General features: G+C 41.0%; 1 protein-coding gene across 6 annotated transcripts in view; it reads left to right on the forward strand.

Annotated features, from left to right (window-relative positions):
* Positions 1-23,916, forward strand: part of RAD54L2 (RAD54 like 2) — a 106,958-nt gene that overhangs the window by 41,554 nt on the left and 41,488 nt on the right. For 5 of the 6 annotated variants that reach the window (XM_037529911.2, XM_037529915.2, XM_037529932.2 and 2 more), the window contains exons 2-3: positions 9,044-9,095; positions 10,582-10,777. In XM_037529911.2, the coding sequence (XP_037385808.1) occupies positions 10,636-10,777 (142 nt within the window). In that variant the 5' untranslated portion in view covers positions 9,044-9,095; positions 10,582-10,635. The remainder of the gene's footprint in view (positions 1-9,043; positions 9,096-10,581; positions 10,778-23,916) is intronic. The other variant, XM_037529924.2, reaches the window with a different exon arrangement.

Genomic DNA, 23,916 nt, shown 5'->3' on the forward strand with positions numbered 1-23,916 from the left:
CAGACTTCATATGCTTTACTCCAGAAGTGTTAGTTTGAAAGGAGAAGTCTTTTCGTACTTCACTCTATAGGTTTTAGGCTAAGTGTACTTTCTTTCCAACTTACCTTGATAATATTCAGATGTCTCTGTTTTCTTCAGTATTTTTGATCATTGTTAGAGTAGAGACTTATAGGGCAAGTTTACTTATGTAACTCTGATTAGGTATGAATCATAAGCTACTTATTTCTATAATATTGCGTGTGTTGGACCTGCTTGGTGGTGCAGGGCTTAAGTCTCAGTGCTGTCAAGCTATTGGCAGCCACTGTGGCATGAGTGCAATCCCCGGCCAAGGAACTAACCCCCATGGCACAGCAGACCTCTCCTGTCTTGCCTGCTGCTCCCCTCAGCAGTGTATTTCAGTTGATCTGCTGTTCTGCTCTCTACTCTGTCTCTGGTGAATCCTCTCTCCCCCTGCACTTCTGGCTTCCACCCCAGTTCTTGTATGCATAAATAAATAAAAAAATAAATCCTAAAACAAAAATACTCTGTGTGTATGTATTTATATGTAAAGGGCAAAGAACTGGGCACAAGTTGAATAACCTTGGCCATGAAGTAACAGTGGAATATATAATATAGATTATTTCAGTCTCTTTGGAAGACTGTTCAGAACTGGGCCGCATCTCCACAAGAAGGGAGGGCAAACTGTTTTCTACCTGCCTGTAGGATGCTATTTGCTTATGACATTGATCGGACCTGGAGTCTTTAGAGAGAACCCAAGTGAGACTTGCCTCAGAAATGGTTCCAGTTCCTGCTGGGCTCAGAGGAATAGAGAGAGGGGTTTACCTTCTAGCAAGAGGACATCATGTAGGTGTATGGGGATGCTAGGAGGCATAACTATTATGCCTTTATAACCCTAAGTTACTGTGTCTTAAAGGAAAGGAAGCTTGTTACTAATTTGCTACTAATTAACTATAGAGAATGAGCTAAGTAATGTACTTTTAAATAAAACATTTTTGTATTTTTGTTGTTGAGTGTTTAAATCTTTGGAGAATTGGAAACATGATCATATTCTCTTCTGTGTTAACTGTCTTTTAGTTTGTTTATTTATTTTTAATCATTAAATACTTTATTGTGTTTTTCCTAAGGATATTTTCTTACATAATCAGAGTAATCCTTAAAAATCAGGAAAGGTAATATTAATACAGTACTCCAATCCATAGTCCATATTCACCTCATTACTGGCTTTTATAGCTGTTTTCTTCTCCAATCCAGGATGTAACTCAGGATCTTACATTGCATTTAGTTTTTTTCGAATGAAATAGCTCTTTGAGAATTATTTTACACATGTGGTAGGGTGTATACAATCCCAGGGTTCTTCTGATACTCATTTTGATCCTGACTTCCTCATGGGGTTCAAGATAAAGTTGCTACCACCTTAAAAAGAAGGGGATTGTTTGAAATTTATTTGTGTAATTCAATTCTTTATCATTTTAGCATCTACTAATAAATGGTTTTGGTAGTCTAAGGTGTATTAGCCAAGGAAAGGGGAAGTAACTAATAGAAATGGTGATGGTTATACTTTATATGTATTTTGAATTGCTTAATTAATAATGATTCTCATTGGTTCTGTTAGTTTTCCCCTAACTCTCATAATCACTTTAAAAAATTTTTTTTTAAAGATTTATTTTATTTATGCATACAAGAACTGGGGTGTTGGCCAGAGGTTCAGGGGATGAGAGGATTCACTAGAAACAGAGTGGGGAGCAGAACAGGAGGATCTGTTGAAATCCACTGCTGAGGGGAGCGGCGGGTGTGACAGGAGAGGTTTGCTGAAAGGAGAGGTTTTATTGAGCCATGTGGGTCACCTCCCCAGCCAGGTATTGAACTTGTGCTGCAGTAACTGAGGACTGCCCCACAGTGCTGACGCTTAACCCCTTGCACCACCAGGGAGGCCCCAGTATAGCTATTTTAAAAGAAATGATCATTGAAAATGGAAAGTGATCAGCATCCACTCAGGAAAGTAGTAGTTATTATTTGTATCATAGAAGGATTCATGTAGATTCCCTGCTATAGTTGTGTTTTTTAAAGCTTTGATTTGTTGAAATGCTACCTGCAGAGCTTTTTCTGATTGTGTTTGGGGAGGGAGGGGGGTAGGTTGACTATGTACAGAGAAGTTTTTCCCAGAGTTCATGCTGGATGTTTGCAAGACTGTGAAGGGCAAACCACGCTCTGCACTGCTTGTATTTGTTTGGGTTTGAGTTACCCAAACTGGGCTCTGTGGCTCTGTGACAAACCTCTGAAGAGAGGTTTGGTGAGGAGTGGTTAAGGTAGTGGGGCATTAGAGGGACTGGGCAGGGAACGTGGGCTCATCTCCAAAACTCTTCAGTTTCACTATGCAGTAGAGGAACCTGATCTGCTTTTAGATTGATCTAGACTCAGGACTGACTTAAACTCTGGATGCCTAGGCAAAGTGGGCCATCCATGATTCTGCCATGTGAGCCTTACCTCTGTAATCCCCATTTTAAGAAGTTAGAGCTGTGTAAGGAGATACAGGGTCACAGGTTGAATTATAACATATTTTGCCAGAATTACTTTTACTCAGGTCTCATCCCCTGAATTCAGAGATCTGGACAGTTTACAGATTATACTGATGTGATGTTTTAATGTATGTGCACGTGTGTGTGCTCCTGTGTGTTCTTGCGTAAGAGAGAGAGATTTTACAGAGCCCAGATTTCCCTGAGAACAGTGGGTCTGTCACACAGGCTTCTCCCAGCCAAAGCTGTCATCCCTTTACCTCTCATCTTCCCAGCCCAGTTGTTGGTTTTCTGTCCTGCCTACCTTTGCCCTGTTCCCCCACACATGCCTCCACTGCCTTCTTTTTTCCAGTTAACTAACTCCATGGAGAATGAAGTGAGTCTTTTATTTGCTTCCCTCAGCAGTGATCTGCTAGAATTTTATTCCTACTTATTCAAAATATCTGGAATTGACCCTGCAGGGATATGCTACTCAATGACCTCTTGGATGAAGGGCCTAAACTACGGAAACTTTGGAGGGGGAAGCTCAGTCCTTGCCCCTTTTAAAATGCATGTGGATAGCAGAGATCCAGTGGTAAAAGCAAAAATTTGACTTTGCAAATGCATTATTAACTTCAGTCGTTGAGAAAGTTTGCCTTTGACAGTTAATTACATTTATAAAATAATGTATATCATTTAAATATCAAACTTGCAGTTTTTTAAATTTGAATATAGAATAGAATTGTTTTAGTATTTTTGATGTTCATGTAATGTGGTTCTCTGCTTGTTACATTTTTAAAATGCTAATTTTTCTTTCTTGTGATATCCGAAAATTTAGGGGAAGAGACTATATAGTTCTTAGATTCTTTTTGCCTTAGAATAATAGTTCTAAAACTTTTGGTTTCTTTTGTACTAAGACCTCAAAGAGCTTTTGTTTATATAGATCATATTGGTCAGTAGCTGCTGTATTAGAATTAAAACTGAGAAACAAAAAAATTAATTTATTTAAAAATAATATGTTAACAGAAATAATACTTTAAATGGGAAAAAAAAATCCTGTGTTTTCCAAAACAAAAATATTAGAAGAATGAAATTATTTTACATTTTGAAAATGCTTGTTTGAGTAAAGATACTTGAATCTGCTTCCGCTTCTAGTCTGTTGTAATGTTTTGTTTTGTTGACATATTATTGATGAAAAACTAGTCTCACACAGAAATTTAGTTGAAAAAGGGAGATACATTCTAATAATCTTTTCAGATAATTACAGGTATTCTTTGGTACTACGCCAAAACTCTAACAAGTGGTAGTTTTTTCAAGGTTAATTGTTTTTTTTTTTTTTTTAAATAGAGGCATGTTATTTATTTATTTATTTGTTTGTTTGTTTGTTTGTTTATACAAGCACTGGGTACAGTCAGAAGCGCGGGAGGGTGAGAGAATTCACCAGAGCCAGAGCGGGGAGCAGAGCAGGCAGAGGGACCGAAGTACACTGCTGAGGGGAGCAGCGGGCGGCAGGAGAGGTCTGCGCGCCATGTGGGACCCTCCTCCGGTGGCCGGGGAGCAGCCAGGGGTCGAACTGGCGCTGTAGAACCTGCGGGCAGCTTCGCAACCCAGCGCTCAACCGCTGCGCCACCGGGGAGGCCCTCAAGGTTAATTGTTATACTGATTTTGAAACCACATCAGGGAACTTTTTATATTATGTTGCATTAAAATCCATTGCACTTTGTTGCATTAAAATCTCTTGCACTTTGAAGGGCTGTTTAGCTCATGCATGATTTTAATCTCAACGGCCTATCGGGGTATCTGGACCATCCTTTAAAAATGCTGTCTCTGAATCTTGAAGAGATCTTGAAGATGAAATCAGGTCCATTTCTCTCAGACTGGAATAAAAGGGGGTAATAGAAACTGAGGGAAAACTAACTTGTTCAAGGTCATGTGGCTGATTTTCCGGGGTTATGGTCAGAATTTAGGTTTCTTGACCTATTTTATAAACTTGGCTTCAGTGCTTCTCCTGTGCTTCATGCTGAGGTCCTGGGCCTGGTGCTGCTACATTATCTTTTGGGTAGAGTATCTACTGTGGCTGTGCTCCTTGTAGTCTGAAGTCCACTTTTTTTTTTTTTTTTTAATCCCATTTTAAGTTCCAAATTGCCAGAACTCTCATTAGATTTCCAAACAGATATTTTGAGTTGTGTTGGTTTTTTGAATTCTGTGCTGCTTTGTGTGTATTAAATGTGTTTTTAAGTAACTGACATACTGATCTAAGGTCATTTGGGTCATATGGAAGTTTGAAGTATACACCCTGGATCTTTGTCTTGCACAGGAAAGGTGTTTAGAAATAACTTTAAAGACCTACAGTGGTTCTCTCAGCAGACCGGAAGAACCCTGTGGACACACAGTGAGTGTGATATATATGGGCTACTCCCCCCCCACCCCGCTTTGAATTATAAATTCTTTAATGAGTTTCCTTGAAAAGGTACAGCCCAAAACTTTGGGCCAAATGTTTTGATGCCTTAAAAAAACTTTTTCCCTTGTTAATTAGAGTAAATACATGGTTTTGTTTTATTTTTAATGGTGGGGGGGGGGAATGCATGAATGGCACTTGCTATGAAATTGATTAGCAATCATTGAAGAAATTTAATACCACTTAAGTCACCAAAATTAATGAGGACATGACTGTTTGGAACAGATTCTTTTGTATCAAAGGCAGTATGAGGATGCTGCTGAGAACCACAAAAAAGGTCTCTGAAATTGTATAGGCTGCTCCTCAGTGGTGAGGCAGTATGTGAGCATGTGTTTTTATTTCAAAGTGGACTTTCCAAGCATGGTCTGCTTTGTGAACAAAAACTCTGCTTGTGTGTGTGTGTGTGTGTGTGTGTGTGTGTGTGTGTGTGTGTGTGTTTTCCCCTGTGTAGTCTTCCCCCAGGGTGTGTCTGAGGGCTGTGCCCACATAATTAATTCACTGATTCTTCGCCAGGTATTGTGCTATAGAGGTGGTGTTGTCTTTTTTTTTCTTTTTCTTTAAAGGTTTTCTTTGTTTCTGGATTTCTCAATGCTTTTTTTTTAAAAAAAATTATTTATTTATACAAGAATTGGGGTTCAGATCAGAGGCACAGGAGAGTGAGAGAATTCACCAGAGATAGAGCGGAGAGCAGAACAGGTAGACAGACCGAAGACACTGCTGAGGGGAGCGGTGGGCGAGACAGGAGAGGTCTGCCATGCCATGTGGGGATCTCCCTGCCTGACGGGGAATTGAACCCATGCTGCGGAGGCTGCAGACAGCTTCACAGCACAGCGCTCAACCTGCTGCACCACCGGGGAGGCCCTCAATGCTTTCATTTTTTAAAAAAAGATTTATTTATTTATGCATACAAGAGCTGGGATATAGGCCAGAGATGCAGGAGGTGGATTCACCAGAGACAGTGGGGCACAGAATAGGCGGATTGACCGAAATGCACTGCTGAGGGGAGCAGCGGATGAGACAGGAGAGGTCTGCCTCGCCATGTGGGTTGTTCCCTGGCTGGCTGGGGATTGAACTTGTGCTGTAGAGGCTGCGGATTGCTTCGTAGTGCGGTGCTTAACCCCTTGCACCACCAGGGAGACCCAGTGTTGTCTTTGAACTTAGCAGGGCAGCAGAACCTCTCCCTTCATTCTCAAGATTACAATGAGAGGGCCTCCCAGGTGGCGCAGCGGTTGAGCGCTGGGTTGCGAAGCTGCCCGCGGCTGAGGCGCCGGTTCGATCCCCGGCTGCTCCCCGGCCACCAGAGGAGGGTCCCACATGGCGCGCAGACCTCTCCTGCCGCCCGCTGCTCCCCTCAGCAGTGTACTTCGGTCCTTCTGCCTGCTCTGCTCCCCGCTCTGACTCTGGTGAATTCTCTCACCCTCCCGCGCTTCTGACTATACCCAGTGCATGTATAAACAAACAAACTAAATAAATAAATAAAAAAAAATGCCTCTAAAAAAAAAAAAAAGATTACAATGAGAGGTTTGGTTGGGATAGACTGTGGGTTTCTCTATCATTACAGCCTCCTTTTAGCAAATTGAATATAATAAACTGTAGATTTATTAACATGTACTTACGATTAAATGTTTGCTGTTCATAGTGGTTCTCTCTCTCTCTTTTTTTTTTTAAGATTTTTATTTATTTATGCATACAAGAGCTGGGTACAGGCCAGAGATGTGGGGGGGGTAAGAGGATTCACCAGAGACAGAGTGGGGAACAGAACAGGCAGATTGACTGAAGTACACTGCTGAGGGGAGCAGCGGGTGAGTTAGGAGAGGTCTGCTGCACCATGTGCATTGCTCCCTGGCTGGCCGGGGATCGAACTCGTGCTGCAGAAGCTGTGGATTGCCTCGTAGTGTGGTGTTTAACTCCTTGCGCCACCAGGGAGGCCCCATAGTGGTTATCTTTAGAGTTTCTTTTAATAACTAGTTCTCCAGTTCCATTGAAATAGAATTTGATTCCTAGAATTTGCTTTGTAGCAATACAGGTCCTCGTTATGGTACAGCACACCCACAATCACCCTCCTCCTTTACATGTGTGCTGGAGGCAGAACTGCTCTTCCCTGAGGATTGAGGCAGTGTTTTACTTGAAACGTGGAGCAATTGGGGGAGATGCATTTTTTTTTTATCAGCCTTTTCCTCATGTTTGCTAATAGTTCTAAGGGCTAACTTCTTGAACCAGGGCTGCCTTCCCTGTGTTCTGAAAGGAAAGTATCTGTATGTGCGGATGAGCCCCTTGACAGACCGAGACAGAATGTAATTGTGCTGCTGTGCCCCCAGACCAGCTTTCCACCTGCCATTTTCTCCTTTTTGCTTTTCTGAACATTAGTAACAAACAGCAAGTCCTATCCCTTAAGTAGTTGGTATGTGTGTAAAGAACTAAGAAGAGATTTCTTTGTGTTATCTCTGTAAAGAAATTTCATGGCTTGTGGAAGGGAGGGAAAGAAAAACAAATTTGATGGGATTTTAGGAATCCCAATTTCTTCTCTGTTGTGGGCATCTTACAGTCTAGGAAGTATTTTAAAGTGACCTCTGTTGTTAAAATGTTTTAGTAGGGGACTGGATCCATTTCTAATAATATGTGTGGTTTTAGGGGCCCCCCTTGGCGCAAGGGGTTAAGACACAACCTATGAAGCTATCTGCAGCCACTACAGCAAGAGTTTGATCCCTGGCCAGGGAGCTACCCACATGGTGCAGCAGACCTCTCCTGTGTTGCCCACTGCTCCCCTCAGCAGTGTATTTCAGTCGATCTGCCTGTTCTATTCCCCATTCTATCTCTGGTGAATCTTCTCACCCCACCCCCAGCACTTTCGGCCTGTACCCCAGTTCTTGTATTCATAAATAAATAAAAATCTTAAAAAATATATATATATATGTGGTTTGGGATATTTATCTGATACTTGCTTCTATTGGGAGCTTGGGACTGAAATTTTTTGGAAGATGTTAACTGAGGGTTTGCAGGTGGCTTTTCCTTGTTACTGTTCACAAATAAGTGATTGTCACTCTTTCACCGCTAAACAGTTTCTTCTCTAAAGTGACAGTCATTCAGATTATGTAAAGGTACTTCCTGATTAAAAATTGTTATGTACCCTATTGTCTGTTGCCACCATGGTGCCCCATGAAAAAACTTGTAGTGAAGGGGGGCAAAAAAAAAAATAAAAGGCTCTGAGGTTCACCCTTGACCTACCAATTTTTAGCTATTGAAGAAAAGACTCAAAATGAATGAGATGGCCTGGAATATTGGTGGGGGTTGTGACCATTGAATGGCGCAAGAGCAACCATAACTTCTGAGGTGACTTTTCCCAAAAGGTATTTGAACTATCTCACCAAAAAAGAAGAATAATAATACATAAGAAGAATAATCTATGTGATTAGTTGTGCTTAGTTGCTAACAGGAAAGAGTTACTTCCAGATTAACTAGTATGAAGAAGTGGAGGAAGAAGATGAAAGCTCATTATCTGGAATATTTTCCATGAGTTCTCAAATATAACTTGGGAACCACCCCGCAAAAAATTGTTTTCTAAAGTTACTCTAATCACACTGAAAGTGAAAAAACTTAGTTCAAGCAGTCAGGATGAAACAGAGGGCTTAGAAAGTTACTTTACAAACTTTGACTTCTGAACACTTAGTAGTTGCTAATGAATCATCATGCTGTGTTCAGAAATAGATTTCACTTCAAAGCTGCTATTATTTGATTTACTAGTTCCTTTTTAAAAACTAATGAGCTAAAGATTTGGACTCAATTTTCTCACTCAGTGCGTGGTAGCTCAGCATTAGTTATATTAATTAGTATTTGTGGATCACTTTTCTTCCCTGTGCACTTTGTAGATGTTTTTGGAAGTGCATTATTAATACAAACATTTAAATTTTATACTAAATCATTTCACAGCTGTTCTTTGTTTTCGTATTTTGAGAGACTGAGTACATGACCCATCAGGATCATACACTTTCTTAATTTCTGTGGCTTTTAACTGAACAGTCTTAAACTTCAGTTCTAGTTTTCTAAAGTGCTAAAGGATCTAGTTTGCTTCATTTTGTTTCTATTTCTGTTTCAGGTGAACATAGAAGCTCGCCTTCAAGTTGTTTCTGGATCTTATGAGATTTTAGGTCTGTAATAGTTTTTGTGTTGAATAATTGGAGACTTGTGTTTTGGTTTTTATTTTTAGAGATGGGAGGCATTTTAGGATGTCCTGATTGTTGATGTGGTTGTCTGCAGCAGTTTGTCTTGTAAAAGATTATTTATCTTGTGCCTTACCCCATTTCATTGTGAAAATTTTGAAATATACAGAAATTGGCCAGTGACTGTTCATGATAACATTTTACTATATTTGCTTTATCATAGAATTTTCCATCTAGCTTTCTCTTTACTTGTTTGGGGTTTTTTTTTTCCCCCTCAAGAAAAACAATCTTTATAGTCATTTATAGTTAAGTGGAGCAAGACGCATACAGACAGAAATGCAGATAACACAGTGCCTGACGCATAGTAGATACAGTAGAGCAGGTTGGCAAATGAGGGGGTGAATGTAAGTGAATGAATTGGACATGCTTTTAGCTCAAGGGTACAAAGAAACAACTCCTAATTAAACCCCTGCCTTACTACTCTGTCAGGCTCTGAGTAGTTGGTCAGGAGGCTTCCTGCTTTGCTAGGTGGCCCATATAAAAACTTCCTGTGAATGTTGATAATGTGGTCAGTATGACTGCTAGAGTTCAGAAGAGGGAATGTGATCCTAGAAAGCTGGGGCAGTTCACAAAAACTGCTTGGAAGCAATGGAGCTGGACTGAGCCAAGAGGTAGGGCAGAGCCTGAGAGTAGAGATGGGCACGGGCACATTCTGAGCCAGGAGAGCCTCAGGCTGTCCATGTGTTTGGGGGAGTGACAGAGTGGTGAATAACCAACTGCCCAATGGAAGCTTTTCCTTTAGGTGATTGGAGAGTGGGCTAACTTACTTGTAGTGCTCCAAGGCATGAGACCACCCTGCTACCAAGCAGTACCCACTCCCTACTCCCTAAGCACTGCCACTATAGGAGTCTGCCCTTGCTGCTCCCTCTGCCTGAAACACTCTCTCCTGATGTCTCTGTGGCTCCTTTTCCTTCTGGCCTCAGGTCAGTGAAAACTTCTCTGGGATATCCCCTAACCACATATAAACAAACTACCAGTTCCTCCTGGCATATACATCCTATTGTTTCTCCTAACACACTCTAACATGCTTTGTTTTGCTTTTTACTGTGTGAAGTTTAGTATAGTGCTTGTTAATGTGTATACATATATATGTAAATATGTGAAGAGTTGGTTCTCAGGAAGTAATTGATATATAAAGAAGTGAACAAATACGGATTCTGAGATTTATAGTATTTTTGTTTGTTCGCTAATATGTTTACTTCTCCAAGCAAGTAAGAGAGGCTTGAGCCAGGCAGAGAATTCACCAAAACATATTTCAGGATCAGTGTACTTGTGGGGAAGGTTGGAATTCAAGTATGGTTAGCTTGCCCTGCTTAGAAAAGCTTCAGGGAATTCATCTTTGGCATTGTCTCTTTGAAAGATTCATGGTGCTAAGTGAAGCCCCTAGTGATTCTGATGCCTCTTGTCCTTCCAGGACCCCTGCAGTGGACCATGAGTCGGTAATGCCCACTGAGGACCTCTGGGAGCCATGTCAGACGAATCTGCCTCAGGGAGCGATCCAGATCTGGACCCGGACGTGGAGCTGGAGGATGCGGAGGAGGAGGAGGAGGAGGAGGAGGAGGTGGCAGTGGAGGATCATGACAGGGATGATGAGGAAGACCTGCTGGATGGTGAGTGATTCTGGTAGATGACAGAGGTGGCCTTATCATCTAATGGAATTTTTGCTTGGAGAGTAGCTATTTCCAGTTGGATTTCTTAGGTCATCCATCAGGAGACGTCAGAGACCTGGAGCACAACAGTGAACTCACACGCTCCTTATCAGGAAATGAACTGTTCTTTTTCTGCATGAACCTCCAGCTGGTATTGGAAGGACCTGTAGTGTTTAGCTCATCCTTGACAGGTGGGCAGACTCATCTCAGATATTTGAGAGTGGATGGAGATGCCCCTCGTAAGGCTTTGTAGGAAACCAAGGCTCCAAAAGTAAATGCTTCCTGAGTTTAACAAGAAAGTGGAAAAACTGGGCCCTTGGTTTTCAAGGTGGTGCTCCGTTTTCAAACCCAGTTTGCTTCTGAGACTGTATGTTCATGTCATTCCCTCACCTATCATGTGTTTGCTTTCTTTCTTAGTTTATTTTGAGGGAAGAAGTTATTTCTTTATTAATTGACATTCTTCAGTATTACCATTGAACACATTGGGAAATAATGAACTAGTCAGTATCCCTATTTTAGAGGTAAAAAAGCTGAGGTCCAGATACTAGAAATTTTAACTGTAAGCTTGCCCAATTAAGTATCCAGTAGCAATAATTCTAGAATTACAGGTAAATGTCCCAACTTCCAGGTGGCACATGGTGTGTGGCAATGACATTCTACTTCAGTATTAGAAGGTACTGGATTCAAATTCCACCTGCATTTCTAGCACTAAGATCTGTTTCAGATATTGTTGGTGCCCTACATCATAGTCTCTCCTCCTTCAGTAGGACATATTCAACATCTGAGCATGTTAGAACGATGAGATTGATGATATTGTTGAGCAGAGATGAGAGGGCAGTTAGAAGTAATAGCTTGAATAAAGGCAGAGTGGAAGGGAAAGTATGCTAGAGAATGATGTGTTAGCTTGTTTGGTACAGCATTGGATACACGAGAGGAACGACCACAGTGAGACTGGAGTGATGGCTTGTGGTCAGGTTAGAATTAACATTTGTTTTATGGGCAGCATGGAACTGATGGAAGTTTTTGCTGAAGCACATTCATTAGGCCTTTGATTTTAGGAATGTTATTCTGGCAGTGTACAGACAGATGACCTCTATGTAGAGATGCTCAATTAGGTCTGTGGTAGAACTTTATGGGAGGAGTTAACAGAGATTTCTACTGCTTGGGTCATTTGACCTGCACAGGAGAAATAAATGGTCATATTTGTTACAGTGGGAACTACAGGTCTTGGTGACTTTTTGGATATGTGGGGGAAGGTTGAAGAGATTTGAAATAGGTAAAGCCTGGAAGGATGGTGAAACCTTTACAAAGTTGAGAAGGAGAAGGTAGAAAGTGAATGTTAAAGTTAAAGATATTTTTAGCCTAGCAGCATTAAGTAGGGGCATTGTCTTCACCTTGATACTGACCTTTTTAAATGTTGGCTAGACTAATACCTGCCATTCTGATTTTGATCGAAAGTGGGGACTTTGGCTATTGGGATGTCAAGGACTGTTTTCAAGGGAACTTCCCCATGACCCATTGTGAGATGTTTTGGGTTTGGTTTCCTGGCCCCCTCTGCCCTGTTTTTTGTTTTCTCTTAATATTTGTGCTTTCTATATTCTTTTGGAATTGTGGGAAAAGTTAGGTGTCAGCATCTTTGGGAGTATTAGGAGAGAGAAATTTAAAGCCTGGTGCCTGTGAATTGACTTTCATTATGCAGTGTTTTTTCCGGCTCAGTGTTTTTTTCTAGCTTCAGCTTCATGTCCAATCTCTTGCTCCAGATAACATACTTTGAAATATTTACGTGAGGGGAAATCCTAGAATAATCTAGCCTTTACTAAAAAGTTTTTCAGTTGCTCCTTAATGTCTGTTCTAGTGAATGTAAAAATGTGTCATGGATGATGTGTGTCAGTTTGAGTCTTATGTTTTCATGGTTTTATAAAGAAACTTTTCTGTGCTTTGTTGGTTCATTTGCACATTTGTTTTCCTCGCTGTCACTGTTCTCTTTAAACCTCCAGTAGATTCTTCCTTTCATGGCCTTGGCAGTTGTAGGTGATAGAGAATGTTAAACAAAGAGATATTTCCAAGTGTTTGTCTGTTTGTACAAACAGCAAAAATCCTAGTATCATTTCCCCAAGACAGTTTTCTTCTTAAGTAGGAAAACGTGAGAAAAACAGCAGGAAACCTGGGTCTAAGTATGCACTAAAGGTTGGGATGTTTTAGGGGCGATGCTTGGAATTTAACATGTTCATTTAACAAGAACTTCATATGTTTCCTATTAACATTCATGTGGTTTAATGGTTCCAGTTCCTGATTTCACTTCAGTTTCAGTTGTTCCCCAGGTATATAGTAAACCTCGGTTAATAATGAGATCCTCTCTCCCCTTCCTCCGCCTCTTGTACTTCTTTTAGGCTACACTTTTTTCTTACATTGCAAGGAAAAGTCAAATGCCCCACTTCTTTTCCTCTGGCATTTTTACTTCTTGTGCCTTTTCTCAGGTCTTTGCCTGGTTCTCCAGCAAGGATCCTGGGTCCTTCTTTATCCTTTCCTTCTGAGAGCATTCTGCTCAGTCAGGCTGTCTGGTTGTGAACAGCCTCATTCAGCTAAGCTAGAGTAGGTTTTTTTCTTAAGGAATTTTATGGAAAAAAAACAAAAACAAAAAACAATGTCCCACCCAGAAATTTCAGACTTAAAGAGTTTATTGATAATTTTAAGAATGATTGCTTGCCAAAGGATATTATTTCCAAACTTAGTTCCTCAGGTTGTGGTGGGAGTACTGGGAGCTTAAAGAGTTTTGGGATGAACATGGCAGTGTTGGAGTGTCAGTTTTTTCAGAAGATTGGGGGAGTAGTATCAGGGGTTGGGGGATTCGGTACTTTAACTGGTGAGAATTAAAAAAATTGTAGTGAGAATTAGAACATAGAAATCAGAATTTATGCACATTTTAGAGATAAAATAAGACTTTTTCAAATAAAGTTTAGAGTCAAATTTGAGTACTTTGGATGATGCCCTAAGAGCCCCAAAGGAATAAGAACATTTTCTGTGGGGATTTAGGACCCCTCAGTGGAAACATTTGAGGTGCTTTGGTTTTGTGTATGTGTGTGTGTGTGTGTGTATTTTTTTTTTTTTTTTTAGATGTTCTGGTTTAAGTTAGTCCTGGACATATACTGACTGACTTGATGCTCACATCTTTTTAGAACCTATAAGTCTTCTTTTCTTCATTTTATTCTTGTCTGTTTTACATGGCATGTCATGTCACTAGGATCAAGATTTGCAGCTAGATAACATGACATACTTAGTTTCTTCTGGAACTTGCTTCATGGTCATCTTGTTGTTATAAAGCTAGCCTCCTGAATGTCAACTTTGACCTCAGACTGACCACCTTCATTTTCTTCTGAGGAAGGAACGTTGGTACCCTCAACTCCTGGATCTCTGACTTTCCCGAGGGAGTTTGTTTTTTTCTCTGACCCCCTCTGTTTTCCCTCTTTGCTTGCAATATAAAGAATTGGGGGTAATATGTTCTAGGAAGAGGGACAGGGCAAAGGTCCTGAGGTGGGAACAAATTTACTTGTTTAAGAATGATGGTAGATGGGCCTCCCCGGTGGCGCAGCAGGTTGAGCACTGCACTGTAAAGCTGTCCGCAGCCTCTGCAGTGTGGGTTCGATTCCCAGCTGGCCAGGGCGAAACCCACATGGCGCAGCAGACCTCTCCTGTTCGCACCCGCTGCTCCCTTCAGCAGTGTCTTTGGTCCATCTGCCTGTTCTGCTCCCCACTCTGGTGAATTCTCTCACCTTCCCACGCCTCTGACCTGTACCCCAGTTCTTGTATAAATAAATAAATCTTAAAAAAAAAAAAAAAAAAGCATGATGGTAGAGGTCACCGCAGCTGGAGTGTAGAAAGCAAAGGACAGAGTGATTGGAATGAGGAGCTTAAGCTTGTAGGCCCAGCAGTGGTGGAACCACTGGTGTATTTGTTTGCACTGTTTCAGACTCTAACTGTGTCTTTAGGACATGCCAGTAAATAGCAGGCACTAGAAAAAGACATGCTCTCTGAGCATCGGAAGTAGAAGAAATATAGGGGAGCCTTCTGAGTTGTTTTTTTTTTTTAAGATTTATTTTATTTATGCATATAAGAACTGGGGTGTAGGCCAGAGGTGCAGGGTGGGGGTGGGGTGGGGAGGAGTGAGTGGGGAGAAGAACAGGTGGATCTACTGAAATATACTGCTGAGGAGAGCAGCGGGTGAGACAGGAGAGGTCTGCTGCACCATGTGGGTTGGCTTCCTGGCTGGAATTGAACTCAATGCTGAAGTGGCTGCTGATAGCGTCATAGTGCTGAGACTTTACTCCTTGCCCCACCAGGGAAGCCCTTCCTTCTGAGTTTTTAACTAAGATCAGAATGGGCCATGTTTTTTTTCTTTTAATTTTTTAAAAAGATTTATTTTTTTTTTATATATAAGAACTGGGGTACAGGCCAGAAGCGCGAGAGGGTGAGAGGATTCACCAGAGACAGAGTGGGGAGCAGAACAAGCAGTCGGACTGAAGAAACTGCTGAGGGGAGCAGTGGGCGAAGCAGGAGAGGTCTGCTGCGCCATGTGGGTATCTCCCTGGCCAGTTGGGAATTGAACCCACGCTGCAGAGGCTGCGGACAGCTTCACAGTGCTGCACTCAATCCTCTGTGCCACAGGAGAGGCCTCTGTGTTTTTTTCATAAAGAATGGCGCCTGGTAGGAGTAGTTTCAGCAAACTAATGGCAATCCAATCTAGTGTTTTTTCCTTCCTGTGGAAGCCCCCAGGCCTGTCACAAGGCAGCATCAGTTCTGAAAGTAGTAGTTTTCACTGTTTATTGTGACCTTTCTGTTATATTAGACATACTTATTTTGAGCCTAGTTTCCTTTCTCTTCTAAGAATAGTTTTAAATAAATGTTAGAAACTCTGATTGCCTTGATCCTTCTTTGGCTATTATATCTGGAGTTTGGATAATATTTAAAAATCTATAATGCCAAACTGCTTGTTGATTTCACTATTTAATAATAATTTTTGGTTTTGAGTGTGTGCTTAGTAAATAAGTTTTGGAAAAACAGAAAATTATAAAGAATACAGAAATCATGCATGATTTCATCAACCAGAGATAGCAAGAGTGCTGATATTTTACTTGTCCACCAGTCTTTTTTCAATGAAAATGTTTCATTTTACAAATCGAACTCTAATTTTTGTAGTCTTTTTTATGTGTCTTTTATAATTCTTCAGCAATCAGAATTATTTTGTAATTCTATGGTATTTTGCTTGTCTTTACTTATCTAATGACTGAATCAGCCTGGGAGAGTAGTTAGGCCCTGTGACTGAATGTCACTAGGACAGACAAGACAGTGTTAATTGCCCCCTATTACATTTCAGCATTTTGCTCTCAACGTAGAGAGCATTCCTTAAATTACAGATGCAAGAGAGATCTTTTTACTCTGTAGTTGTCCTATTTTCCTTCTCCCCTTCCAGAAAGTTTTTTAACCTTTTCCTGAGACAATTTGAATGTCTGTTCTTGATTTTTCCAATAGCCTAAGTCAGAGTTTATGGTGACCTTCTTGATAGATATGAAATAGTCCCAATTTTGATACTATTTCTTATTCTTTGTGTCTGTGTGCCGGGCCTGCAGACACCAAGGGGCAAAGAATTTGGATGTGCTGGGGGCAGAGGATTGCTTTGTAACCCTATATGAGAAAAGCCTGTTACATGTTGACCCAGTTGTTCAGAGTCATTTTGTAGGACCTTTGCCACTCTTTCCCAATTATCCAGGAATGGGAACTTCTGATTGTTGTTTAACTTGCATTTCCTTGATTGCTTAAGATGTTGAACTTTTTTTCATATGATATGACCATTTTCACTTTTGTAAAGTGTTCTTCTTTTGACTGTTTTTCTTTTCTTCCACCCATTTTCTCTCCAGCTTTATTGAGAGATGATTGACACATGATATTATATAAGTTTAAGGTGGATAGTATATTGAGTTTTGATACATTTATAAATTGCAAAATGAATATTAGCTACCGCCTTCATTACATTTCTTTTCCATCCTTTTCTTATTGAGTCATAGGAATTCTCTATGTCAGGATATGACTCTTATTTTATCTTATAAACACACGCACACAGGGGCCTCCCTGGTGGCGCAGGTGGTTGAACGCCGCGCTGTGAAGCAGCCTCTGCAGCGCGGGTTCGATCCTGGCCGGCCGGCCAGAATCCCACTTGGCGAAGCAGACCCCTCCTGTCTCGCCCACTGCTTCCCTCAGCAGTGTATTTCATCAGTCTGTCTGTTCTGTTCCCCATTCTGTCTCTGGTGAATCCTTACACTCTCCTGTGCATCTGGCCTGTACCCTGATTCTTGTATAAAAATAAATAAATCTTTAAAAAAATAAATAAACACACAATACACATCTTTCTTTATTCCTTGATTTTATTTACCCTTTTAATTGTGTGTTGTTTTTATTTTGCAGTTTTTAAAAAAGATTTATTTATTTATGCATACAAGAACTGGGGTACAGGCTAGAGGTGCAGTGGGTGAGAGGATTCACCAGAGACAGAGTAGGAAACAGAACAGGCAGATCGATGGAAAGACACTGCTGAGGGGAGCAGTGGGCAAGTCAGGAGAGGTCTGCTGCGCCATGTGGGTTACTCCCTGGCCGGCCAGGGATTGAACTCGTGCTGCAGTGGCTGCAGATAGCTTCATAGGTTGTGTCTTAACCCCTTGTGCCACCACGGAGGCCCTATTTTGCAGTTGTATAGTCTTTTTTAAATTGTGTTTTGATGAATAGATGTTTTAATTTTAAGTAAATAAATATATTTTTTCCTTCTTTAAGTTTAGTGTTTTTTGTTTCTTGTTGAAGAAATCTTTGTCTACCACAAGGTCATAAAAATATTCTCCTGTTGTCTTGTAGAAGCTTTAATGTTTTATTTTCACATTTCAGTCCGTCATTGAATTGATTTTTTGTATGGTGTAAGGAAGAGGTCAAGGTTCATCTCATTTCCCCCACTATGATTATCTAATTGATCCAGTGCTCTCATTTCACTTTTGTTGTACCCTTTGTTGTAAACTAAGGCACAGTACATAGTGGTTCTGCCCCTGAACTTTCTTTTTTTGTTCCTTCAGAGCATTCAGAGAAATGAGAGTAGAGGAGAGCTTATCTAAATTCTGGTGCCAGATCAAATCCTGTCTTTTTTACTACTTATAACTTTGAGGAATAAGTTTCCTCATCTATAAGATGGAAATAATTATAACATCATCAACTTAATAGGGTTGTTTCCCGGACTGAATGATTTAATATTTGTAGTGTGAATAAAACTGGCTGAAGCAGAATAACAAACAATACTGGCAAACTGGTTCCCAGTGCTTCTGAGAGTAGAGCTAGTGACTACAACAGATGTTGGAGGACCTCAGAGAAGGAGTGTGGGGTCCCTGTCTAGCAGGACTCATCACTGACCTGTTGGTGGGCCTACAGTTATTCACCATTTGCTATGCCTGCCCTGACTTGAGTTACCCTTAAGTCAGCAGCCTTCTGGAAGAGAAGGTCTTTGAGAATTTTCTGAATGTTCTTCTGAAGTTTCAAGTGGTCTTTGGTCTGATTTAGAATATAGAAGCAGGATATGCCAGAATTGAATGAACTTCCCCAAAGAGTATACCAAGAGAGAGAGCAGCAGCTGTTAATTTTCTCTGCAGCTATATTGACAAGGCACTGTAGCGGGACAATGTTGGGCACATACTGAAGTAAAAAGGCAGAAACTGGAAAAGACTTTCTGGCATCTAACCTTTAAGCAGAGTTCTTAAAGAGAGAATGAGTTAGATTTAAGTCATTAGGATCTGATGCATAAATATGAGATGAAGAGATGGGGAAAGAGGGCCACAGTTTCAGCCAAGGCCCAGAGATCCTTGAGAACACTGCTCTGCAGAGGACACGGAGTGGAGAGCGTGTGGGTGGAGGTGATAGCAAGTAATGTACTTGGGGGGAGAGAAAAAGCTGGAGGCTAGCAATCAGAAAAGGCATGAAGCATCTTAGAGTTTACCCTAAGGGTAGAAGGAATAGTTTTAAAAGATCCTGGATGGGTGAAGACTATGATGTCAGATTCAGAAAGGTAACTCTTTATACAATGTGAATTGGAAGGGGAGCAATCAGAAGGCAGGGAGACCATTTGGAATCCAGACCAGGTAGAATAGTAGTATGGAGAGAAGTAGAGCAGAATTTTTAGGTACCTTCTGTGGCCACAGAATTCATGATTGAATATGAGGAGAGGAGGAGAGAAGGCAAAGATGAAGGTTTTTTCCTTGGTGGTGGTCTGGTGTGGTAGAGTTCTGTAGACATTTGTGTACCGTGGAGTGCAGGATCCTGGGAGAATCACTGATGAATGCTCTCCCAACTTAGAGACTTTGTACTTACGTTTTAGTTGACACAGCTGGGAGGGTGCTGCTATAATCTAGTGGATAGATGCCAGAGATGCTGCTACATGTGCTGCACTGGATGTGCCTCCACAATAAAGCATCCTGTCTAAAATGCCACTTGTGCTAAGGATGAGAAACCCTTGTGGTCTTGCTGTCTTTTAGAAATGGTTTGTAATTTTTTCCCTTCCCTGTGAGAGCTCAGGGGGATGGCTGGCTGTTTCTTTTCTTCTTGTCTTAGATTGTTTCATGAGTTAGCCAGAAAAGTATTACTTCCCTTGCTTTCAGATCTATTTTTTTTAATAGAAATTTTTTAAGATTTATTTATGTATGCATACAAGAGCTGGGGTACAGGCCAGAGGTGTGGGGGGCAAGAGGATTCACCAGAGACAGAGTGGGGAACAAAACAGGCAGACTGACAGAAGTACACTGCTGAGGGGAGCAGCGGGCGTGACAGGAGAGGTCTGTTCGCCATGTGGGACCCTCGCTGGCTGGCCGGGATTGAACCGGCGCTGCAGAGGCTGCGGACAGCTTCACAGTGCTGTGCTCAGCCGCCTGCGCCACCAGGGGAGGCCCCAGATCTAATTTTTAAATATGTGTTTAATTTAGAATCTACAAATACTTTCTGGTGTTAATATTTTGAAGATTTATTTCTTCCCAAGGAACAACCTATAATAAGAATATTTTTCCCCCTCAAATAAAAAGAAGTATCCCTTTTTATTTCTAGTAATGCCTCTTACCCTAATGTCTTTTTCTCCTGTACTAGTATTGATATGACAGCTTTGTTAGTGTTTATTCTTTTTACTTTCTGTTTTTTTCTATTCTTTTAAAAATTTTTTTTAAAGATTTATTTATTTATGCATGCAAGAACTGGGGTACAGGCCAGAAGTGTGTGTGTGGGGGGTGAAAGGATTCACCAGAGACAGAGTGGGGAACAGAACAGGCAGATTGACTGAAATAACTGCTGAGGGGAGCAGCGGGTGAGTCAGGAGAGGTCTGCTGCACCATGTGGGTAGTTCCCTGGCCGGGGATCGAACTCATACTGCAGTGGCTGCTGATAGCTTCATAGTGATGAGACTTAACTTCATGGTGCTGAGCACTTAACCATGGAAGCCCCACACACCTACATTTTTTAAAACAATAACTCCTTGTATCATAAAATATTCAGATAATCCCTGATTATTTTTAATTGTTTTTATAGATAATTTATTCAAATCCCTATGAAATTCACATTAATTGATTTGTCTTTTAAGTCTCTTTTAATCTGTAAGCTTTTCTACCTCTTTTTCGTTTCCACCCTTGCAACTATTTGTGAAAGAAAAGGATTCATTTGTTCTGTAGTTTTGCACTTTTCTAGATTTTTCCAGTAGAATCATTTGTGGTCATATTTGGCAAGCTTAACATAGTCCTTTGTCTCCTGTATTTTTGCAATCTTGGAGTGAGTTCAGTGTTTTGCACACATATATCAGATATTCTGGTATATACATCCTATCAAATCTCTTCAAGAGGCACGTGGTAAAAAAATAAAAAAGGCACGTGGTGAGGTTTGGAATCTACTGATCTTCAGTTATACAGTGGAATTGAAAAAGAAGATGCAGAACAACTGGACAAGGGCCTTGGCAGTGTGTGTACCTTGTACCCTCATTGAATGAAATGTAGGAAATTTTTTTTCAAAGCTGCTCATTTGCCTAGACATATTTGTTGCGGTGGTGTTCATAACTCATTCCTAAGAAGCTTACGTAAGCGTTCACTGGTGCTTGTATAACTGTGGTGATTACTGCTCACCATTGGTTCACGTGAAGGAGAAAGTTCAGGAGTATTTATGACCAGATCTGATTCTGTGATCCTGAACTTGGGTGGTAATAGTCATTGACTTTTAAGCCGTGCAGACACTATTTCCCTTTCTTGTCTGTCAAAACACATCTCTTTACCTCCTGACTGGGCCTTTTCTCTTTTATCCTCAGTGGTTTTAGTGAATTATATTCTAGAATTTTAGATAGGGTTATTTTTTGAAGATTAATTCTTTTGATTAGGTTCCAAGCTCACATGGTTCAATATTCAGAAGGTACAAAAGAACATGTAGCAAAAAGTTACACTTTGACTAGAAAGGAAAGAAGTTTGAAATGACAATATTATAATTTAATATAATTTAAGGTATGATATCTAGTGTATGGTGTATAGAAACCAGAAACTGCATAGTAAGCATCGTGAAGCAGCAGCGAAACACTTGTAAAACACTGTTTTGGGTTTTTTTTGAAGATTTTTTTATTTAGGCATACAAGAACTGGGGTACATACTCTGGGGGGTGAGAGAATTCACTAGAGACAGAGTGGGGAACAGAATAGGCAGATTGACTGAAATACACTGCTGAGGGGAGCAGTGGGTGAGACAGGAGAGGTCTGCTGTGCCATGTGGGTGGTTCCCTGGCCGGGGATTGAACTGCTGCAGTGGCTGCAGATAGCTTCATAGGTTGTGTCTTAACCCCTTGCGCCACCAGGGAGGCCCCTAAAACACTGTCTTACACAGCAACAGCATTAAATACTAGCACATCCATAACTAGAGCCTTTTAGCAAGCAACAATAGTTGTACCTCTAAGCTGAGGATTTAGTTAGATGGTAAAGAGCTGACTTAGGTCTGTGTTTTCTGTATAAAGCAATGGGAAAACCTGTATCTGAACTAAGGCTGCATGGGAATTGCATATACTAAGTCTGATCATTTTAAAATTGCTACTACATTTTGTCATATCAACTCCATGCCGGATAGGAGTTAACAGCCAAGCCTCATAAATTAGAATGGTTGATAGTGAATTTGTCTGCAGTATTGAAAGGCTATCAGATTTTTTTTGTTCCTCTTCCCAGAAACAGCTTACTCTGCAAGACAGAAACTAGAAAATAGAAATATAACAGTTGAAAGTTCCCACTGCCCAGCATCAAGTTCAAACCCCTTCAAGTTTAAGACTTTTCCTCTATACTCTGATTCTGTCTTGCCTGCCTACTCTTTAAGCTTGCCTCCAACTGTTCCTCCAAGTGGTTACTAAATAAATTTACTTGGGAAATAGAAACAAAACAAAAGGCCTTAAAGTCAGGAGAGCATCAAATGTCATTATTAGAACCAGGGCAGAGGACCTAGCAAAACACCAAGTTGAATTGTACCAACCCAACCCCAAGTGTAATTGTTGTGTGGGGCCCAAACTACACTGTTGGTGGAAGTGGCCATTTAGCAGTGGATATCCCCTATAGGGAGCTTGCTATTCAGCCACCTGTTCCTATAGGAGGTGACTTTTAGGAGGGAAGAATTCAGGGCTGTGAGTTAAAGGGAAGATGACAGTTGTATTTTGTGGCAGTGCCGTGGAAATATAAGATCTCTGGAGAGGGGAGGGTCCTGAAGGAATTATAGTTCTTAAGGAAAACAGAATGGCTGAGCTTTCCAATCTTCTAGTGTTTTAGATGGACATGGGAGTGGAGTGTTTGAGGGGTGTAGTAATCAGACATGTAGCTCCATTTTGGAATCTCTTTTTAGTCCTATGTCTGACTGTGCACATGAACAGTGACACTTTGCTTTGTCAGCAGATGGTATATGTCCCTGAGCCAAGGCTCATGTTGCAGTCCCAGTGTTCTTGACACTTTGCATTCTGTAGTCTTTGGGAAGTCTTTTGTAAAAGGTCTAAGCTGAACCCAGAGGTACTAGAGAGGGGGCTGTGATATTTTCATCTCTTGCTCTTATTAATGGCATTGCATTGTCCTCTCACTCCTTGGCTGGCCTACCTTGGTCATTTCTCTTTACTTTTTGAAAAGCAAAGATTGTCTACCTGGAACCTTCAGTAGTCACTATGTAAAGGCCAAGGAAGAGGCTTCTGCCGCTCCCACAGGAAGTGAATTAGATCACCCTGGGTATTTGTGTGTGAGTGTGAGTGTATGCATATGCACATGTTCCCACTCATGCCCTCTGCACTCCACTCTCTATGCCCTCTGCCCTCCACGTTTACAATGACCACATTAGCTTACCTCTCCATACAAACCCCAGACATTGGAATATAGAGTGCTAGGAAGAAAAGGCTTTTCTTGGAAGTAGCCCTTTCCAGGACAGGTGTTGTTGATTTCTTTACCAATATCCAGGAAGGATCTTGGATCTCCACCCAAAACTGCTTTGAATGAGAGGTTTCTTGGGAAGTAATTGTTGGGTTAGAAGGCCCCTCCTATTGCCACTTTATTTCATTTTAGCCAATATTGAGCTGCACGATTTTCTCAACTATTCCATTTTGTTTAAAATCTCTACTCCTTTCTTCCTTTGGTGCCTACCATTCTGTAAGAGTAAACCTAGGTTTTACCTTTCCCAAGTAAGCACCCCCATGCCTAGTCCTGGGCAAGACTGGATTAAGCTTCCTGTCTCCAAGTGTTGCTGTTAAGCACTCACCACTTTGTATATGTTTCACCATGTGTACCATTTCCCTATATCTTGACAGATGCTCAGATGTGTGTTAGGTTAAAATTAAAGGCAGGGGCAAGAGAGACAACAGTGATTGGTTTGTGGCAGTCCCCCACAGAAAGGTTTAAAATGAAGGTGTGTGTGTGTGTGTGTGTGTGTGTGTGTGTGTGTGTCTGTTTATAAGAACATGTTTCTGTTTATTAGAACCACGCATTTTTTTTAAGATTTATTTGTTTATGCATAAGAGTTGGGACACAGGCCAGAGATGGGGGAGAGGATTCACCA

Source organism: Talpa occidentalis, unplaced genomic scaffold, assembly GCF_014898055.3.
Source record: "Talpa occidentalis isolate TD23 unplaced genomic scaffold, MPIMG_talOcc4v2.1 talOcc4.10, whole genome shotgun sequence".
Lineage (NCBI taxonomy): Eukaryota > Metazoa > Chordata > Mammalia > Eulipotyphla > Talpidae > Talpa > Talpa occidentalis.